The following is a 6,000-nucleotide window of genomic DNA, read 5'->3' as shown; positions in this document are numbered from 1 at the left end:
TTTGAGGCCTCCAATAAATACTAAAACAAAAAGGTATTCTCTGAACATTTCTTCTTAAATAGATTATTACATTGTAAAACAACAGACACTTTACTTTTGTGTGTCCTTATGTCCCTGCAAGATGATGTTACGTTTTGGACGCATGGCTGCAATGGTTGTGATCTCTCGAATGCAGAATTTTAGAATAGAATAGAAAGTACTTTCTTGATCCCTGGTGGAAATTCAGCACCACAGTTCGCTCACAATAGGCAATAATAATTTACACCAGTAAAACCAGCAAACCAGTAATTACAGTCTGCAAATTGTGTTGTTGTTGAATGATATTTATCAGATTTAAAGTCAAATACAGTTTATATACATGTCTGTCTATCTGTGTTGGCCCTGCGATGAGGTGGCGACCTGTCCAGGGTGTACGCCGACTTCCGCCTGAATGCAGCTGAGATAGGCTCCAGCACACCCCGCCATCCCTAAAGGGACACACAGTCGATAAAGGGATGGATGGATCATTGGTGGCCGTGATTTTTTGTGTAGACACCATGAAAACATACATTTAAATTGAATCGTTCATGACTTGCCCATCACGATGACTCGTTGGCCCCGCCCCTAAGTGACGCATGCGTGGAGGATATGCTCCTCGCAGCAAAGTCCTCCTTTACTCCACACACGCTTCTAAGCCTCGGCACATCTACTAACTACACTTTATTCATCCTCCGTGTCAGCATCAACTCCACTCGTCTCACTCAACTTTGGACATTATTAGGCCCGCTTAGATTGCTCCTTGTTTGAGCGCGCTAGTTAGCTTAGCATGCTAGTTAGCTTAGCTTGTTAGCCGCTAACAAAGAGACGCGGATTTGATCAACACATCGCTTAGTTAAGATCAAGTGTGAGTGTAAAGTGTTGTGATTGTGTGGAAATGTGTGAAAGAACCATAGCAGAGTACGAGGAGGAACTTTGTCCAACTAAAGAGGAGAAGGAGCGACAACATCAAAAACCTCAAGTTGTGTTACACAGAACAGGTTTGTTTACTTCTTACTCTCACATCTTTACTAACTTTATATTTCATCATTAATATGACGTGTTTGATTAATAATTTATCAATAGGTGTACTCAGACACATGATTGTTATTGTGTTATTAATGTGATTATCAGACAGCAGTCATTTCCATTAGATAATGTTCAAATATAGGTGATTTGGCACACTTATAATTAAAAAAACAAAAATAATGTTGTTTTTCATACGATATGTAGTAGTATTGTATATGTGGATGGGGGCCCTGCTTTGGAAATAATGTGTACCCCTTTCAGAGATCACATTTAGTTCCACTTCAAACATTCACATGTTGCACAATGAGATGAGATGGTATAACGTGAACAGTTCTGGAACTTTCTAACTCGGGGGAAAGAACGGGATCTCGTTGGAAGCGCGATGTATGAGCAGACGCCGTTTGGGTATAACAAAATGGTGTCTGCCAATTTAGTTTACAACTTCACTACATCAGTAGTTGTCAAACCTTTTTCACCAAGTACCACCTCAGAAAATACTTGGATTTCCAAGTACCACCATCATGAACAGCATTAAAATATAGTAGCATAGTAGGCCTTAATTATTCATTAATAACAAGGAAGACACATTATTTAACAAGTATATTTAATATTTTAGTTACTGTAACATTACACACAGTTTGAACAGTAACACAGTGTTTGCATGTTGGAAAATAAAACAATGTACATAAAAAATGAAATAATATTTGGCGTACCATTAGGTGATACCCGCGTACCACTAGTGGTACACGTACCACAGTTTTAGAATCCCTGCTCGATCGGTTCAAGAAGACATGATCAATGCACGCGTGTGCAGAGACAAGGTCACTTCCATTTTATTTGTTTTACGTCAGTTATGTTCCTGCATGTTGTCACTACTATAGTTTTCCTTTTTGCAATCTTTATTTGAATAACAATTTCACATAAAAGATGACATGCTGATCATTTAAAAAATTACAGAGCTCCTAAAGGGACATAGGTACAATTTTTTTGAGATATGTATCTTGTGCGCACCAGAAACTATGATGCAGCTTCCTCAGTTGACCTCTGACCTGGTCCACAGAGATGACTAATGTTTGCGTAGAGGTGGAGGAGGAGGAGGAGGAGGGGGTTACAACCATGGCTGGGGAGGGGGAGAAGAAAAGGGGGTGGATGCAATGAGGATTGGGGGGTGGGGAGAACAGTACTGGTTAAACCGGTTGAAGAAGTTCTTCATCTCATTGGCCCTCTCTATTGTCCCCCCTACTGCTCTGGTCTTTGTCTTGTGGCCTGTGATGGTTTTCACACCTTCCCAGACCTCCATCATGTTGTTCTGCTCCAGCTTCTTCCTGTAGCTGTCCTTAGTCTTCCTCACGCGTCCTCTCACCTCCCGCTGTGCTGCTCTCATTGCCTCCCTGTCTCCACTCCAGAAGGCAGCTTTCTTCTTGTTGAGCACAGCTTGAACCTCCTGTGTTACCCAGGGTTTGTCATTAGGGTAGCACTGAACAGTCTTAGCAGGGCAGGTCACGTCTAGGCAGAAGTTGAGGTAATCCGTAGGACAGTGAGTCTGACCATCAATGTCCTCACCATGTGGAAACTGTGTTCCATTTGTCTGTCACAGAATGACATCACACTAAGATGTTCAGTGACAGTTTTCTTTAGCTATTTAGCATTTTTGTTCAGTATCAATCAATCAATCAATCAATGTTATTTATACAGCCCTAAATCACATTTGTCTCAAAGGGCAAAAAAAAGGCAGTAAACATCTTCCAAACAAAGTGTTTGCGAGCGAAATTTTCTGAAATGTGTAGGTATATTCTTGCTATCGTTTACATTTTCAGAATGTATAATATTGTATTTTAGAGAAATGCTTTGACATTCTTGTCAGGTTCAAACACCGATGACATCTATTTGACAAGACAAGAAGCAAAGAAATCAAACAGAGACAGGATTCCATTTAGCTCATGAGGAGAAACGTCTGGGCTGCAACTTCGTACAGTTTCCCACCACGCTTTAAATAAATAAATGATAAATGGGTTGTACTTGTATAGCGCTTTTCTACCTTCAAGGTACTCAAAGCGCTTTGACACTACTTCCACATTTACCCATTCACACACACATTCACACACTGATGGAGGGAGCTGCCATGCAAGGCGTCAACCAGCACCCATCAGGAGCAAGGGTGAAGTGTCTTGCTCAGGACACAACGAGGTTGGTACTACGTGGGATTTGAACCAGTGACCCTTGGGAGAGTGCGCACGGCCACTCTCCCAATGCGCCACGCCTCCCTTTGACGAGGGAGTTCCACGCTTCCTCTTTTATGTGGGCCTTTTCTGATTACATAGCTGCAGCTGTTTTTAAAGGGATGGGGGGGGGTTGTAAGCAGCTTTTGCACTCGGTCGTAAACAGTTTAAAGAAATGGTCTGCTTTGTAGATCTCAGGTTAGGAAAAGGTCTTCCTGTGGCTGTCAATAGATCAAAGAAACCGACACCTCCATGTTGCATCCCATCGCAGACAGTGGAGTTTTACAAGCCTTTTGTTTGATAAGATGAAAGACAGCTTTGGTCTTCTAGCAGGGGACCTGAACTCAATGGAACACAAAGTTTTTTCATAACTTCCATCCATCCATTTTCTACCGCTTATTCCCTTTTGGGGTCGCGGGGGGCGCTGAACTCATATACAATTATTCTGAAAATTTTGTTATTATTGTTAATATCATATGGAATCAATAATTGGTCGCAGTAAAGTGGCAAATTGGGTACTTTTTAGCTCTAAAAAGGGTATTTCAACAAGTAAACAGTACAGTAGGTACTTGATTTTGATAGATGTAATGCTCATAGGGACTGCGTGGCGTTGTGGGAGAGTGGCCGTGCGCAACCCGAGGGTCCCTGGTTCAATCCCCACCTAGTACCATCTTCGTCACGTCCGTTGTGTCCTGAGCAAGACACTTCACCCTTGCTCCTGATGGGTGCTGGTTTGGCGCCTTGCATGGCAGCTCCCTCCATCAGTGTGTGAATGTGTGTGTGAATGGGTAAATGTGGAAATAGTGTCAAAGCGCTTTGAGTACCTTGAAGGTAGAAAAGCGCTATACAAGAACAACCCACTTATTTTATCATAAGGGTATTCTAGTAAACTATGCAGAGATGAGATTTTTCAGTATCAAAATATTACTTGAAATCAAATTTTGGCAGCAGCAGAGTGGTTGTTTCGGTATATTTTAGCTTTGTAAATGGTATTTCTACAAGTATACAGTACAGTAGGTACTTCCATCCATCCATCTTCTTCCGCTTATCCGAGATCGGGTCGCGGGGGCAGCAGCCTAAGCAGGGAAGCCCAGACTTCCCTCTCCCCAGCCACTTCGTCTAGCTCTTCCCGGGGGATCCCGAGGCGTTCCCAGGCCAGCCGGGAGACATAGTCTTCCCAACGTGTCCTGGGTCTTCCCCGTGGCCTCGTACCGGTTGGACGTGCCCTAAACACCTCCCTCGGGAGGTGTTCGGGTGGCATCCTGATCAGATGCCCAGATGCCGAACCACCTCATCTGGCTCCTCTCCATGTGGAGGAGCAGCGGCTTTACTTTGAGTTCCTCCCGGATGGCAGAGCTTCTCACCTTATCTCAGTAGGTACTTGATATATATATATATATATATATATATATATATATATATATATAATGCTCATTAGAGTATTCTAGTAAAATAAGCAGAGATGAGATGTGTCAATATCAAACTATTATTTAAAATACATTTTTGGCAGCAACAAAGTGGCCATTTCGGCAGATATTTGCTCTAAAAATAGTATTTCAACAAGTAAACAGTACAGTAGGTACTTGATATTGATATATCTGTGAATTGTGAATTATATTATATAGCGCTTTTTCTCTAGTGACTCAAAGCGCTTTACATAGTGAAACCCAATATCTAAGTTACATTCAAACCAGTGTGGGTGGCACTGGGAGCAGGTGGGTAAAGTGTCTTGCCCAAGGACACAACGGCAGTGACTAGGATGGCGGAAGCGGGAATCGAACCTGCAACCCTCAAGTTGCTGGCACGGCCACTCTACCAACCGAGCTAATGGTCATAAGGGCATTCTAGTAAAATGCGTGTGTGTAAATATGCGATGTGTAAATATCAAAATATTACATCAGATCACTTTTTGATTGAAGATTCAAGATAGTTTATTGTCATATGCACAGTTAAACACACAGTTTGCCGTACAATGAAAATCTTACTTTGCTAGTCCACCCTTCAACAAGTCACACTGTACTTAGCTAAAAATAAAAATGTATATACAAGGCACAGTAAGTAACATAACATTATTGCACATTCTGATTGACAGTCAACAGTATAAATATGGAGGTGACCTTGGGTCACAGCAGCAGTTAAAGTGTCTTTAGTGATCAACGGTGAAAAGTGTCTACAGTGATGGTTCACAGTTAGGGGGTGGTCATTGTAGCTGTCTTTTGTTCAAAAAGACAAAAGTAAAGGGTTGGGGGGGAGCTGGCATTCAAAAGTTAGCATTCACAAGCCTGATGGCCTGTGGGTAAAAACTGTTTGTCTGTCTGGTAGTCCTGGATTTCAGGCTCCTGTATGGTCTGCCTGATGGTAGGAGGCTGAAGAGACTGTGTACTGTCCTTGATGATGTTGTGTGCTCTCCTGGTGGCCCTGGTAGACTACATGTCCTGTAGTGAGGGGAAGGCTGCTCCTGATATGTACTGAGCAGTTTTAATCACTCCCTGGAGTGCCTTCCTGTCCTTAGCAGTGCAGTTTCCATACCAGACCGTGTTTGAGCTGGTAAGGACACTCTCAACCGTACTTCTATAGAAGTCGCTGAGAATTTTGGGTGGCATGCCAACTTTTCTCAGCTTTCTTAGGAAATACAGTCACTGCTGGCCTTTCTTTATTGTTTGTTGGGTGTTGTGATCCCAGGTGAGGTCCTCGCTGATGTGAGTCCCGAGGAATTTAAAGGTTTTCACCCTGTCCA

The 6,000-nt window shown here is 42.6% G+C and overlaps 1 protein-coding gene across 2 annotated transcripts in view; it reads left to right on the top strand.

The window, feature by feature from the left end:
* Positions 1–582: 582 nt before the first annotated feature.
* The window catches only part of LOC133547122 (oocyte zinc finger protein XlCOF6-like), a 53,764-nt gene continuing 48,346 nt past the window's right edge, over positions 583–6,000 (top strand). For both annotated transcript variants that reach the window (XM_061892947.1, XM_061892948.1), the window contains exon 1: positions 583–1,016. In XM_061892947.1, the coding sequence (XP_061748931.1) occupies positions 914–1,016 (103 nt within the window). In that variant the 5' untranslated portion in view covers positions 583–913. The remainder of the gene's footprint in view (positions 1,017–6,000) is intronic.

This window comes from Nerophis ophidion, unplaced genomic scaffold (genome assembly GCF_033978795.1).
Source record: "Nerophis ophidion isolate RoL-2023_Sa unplaced genomic scaffold, RoL_Noph_v1.0 HiC_scaffold_65, whole genome shotgun sequence".
In the NCBI taxonomy this organism is placed as follows: domain Eukaryota; kingdom Metazoa; phylum Chordata; class Actinopteri; order Syngnathiformes; family Syngnathidae; genus Nerophis; species Nerophis ophidion.
This window is presented reverse-complemented; position numbering and strand designations above follow the sequence as displayed.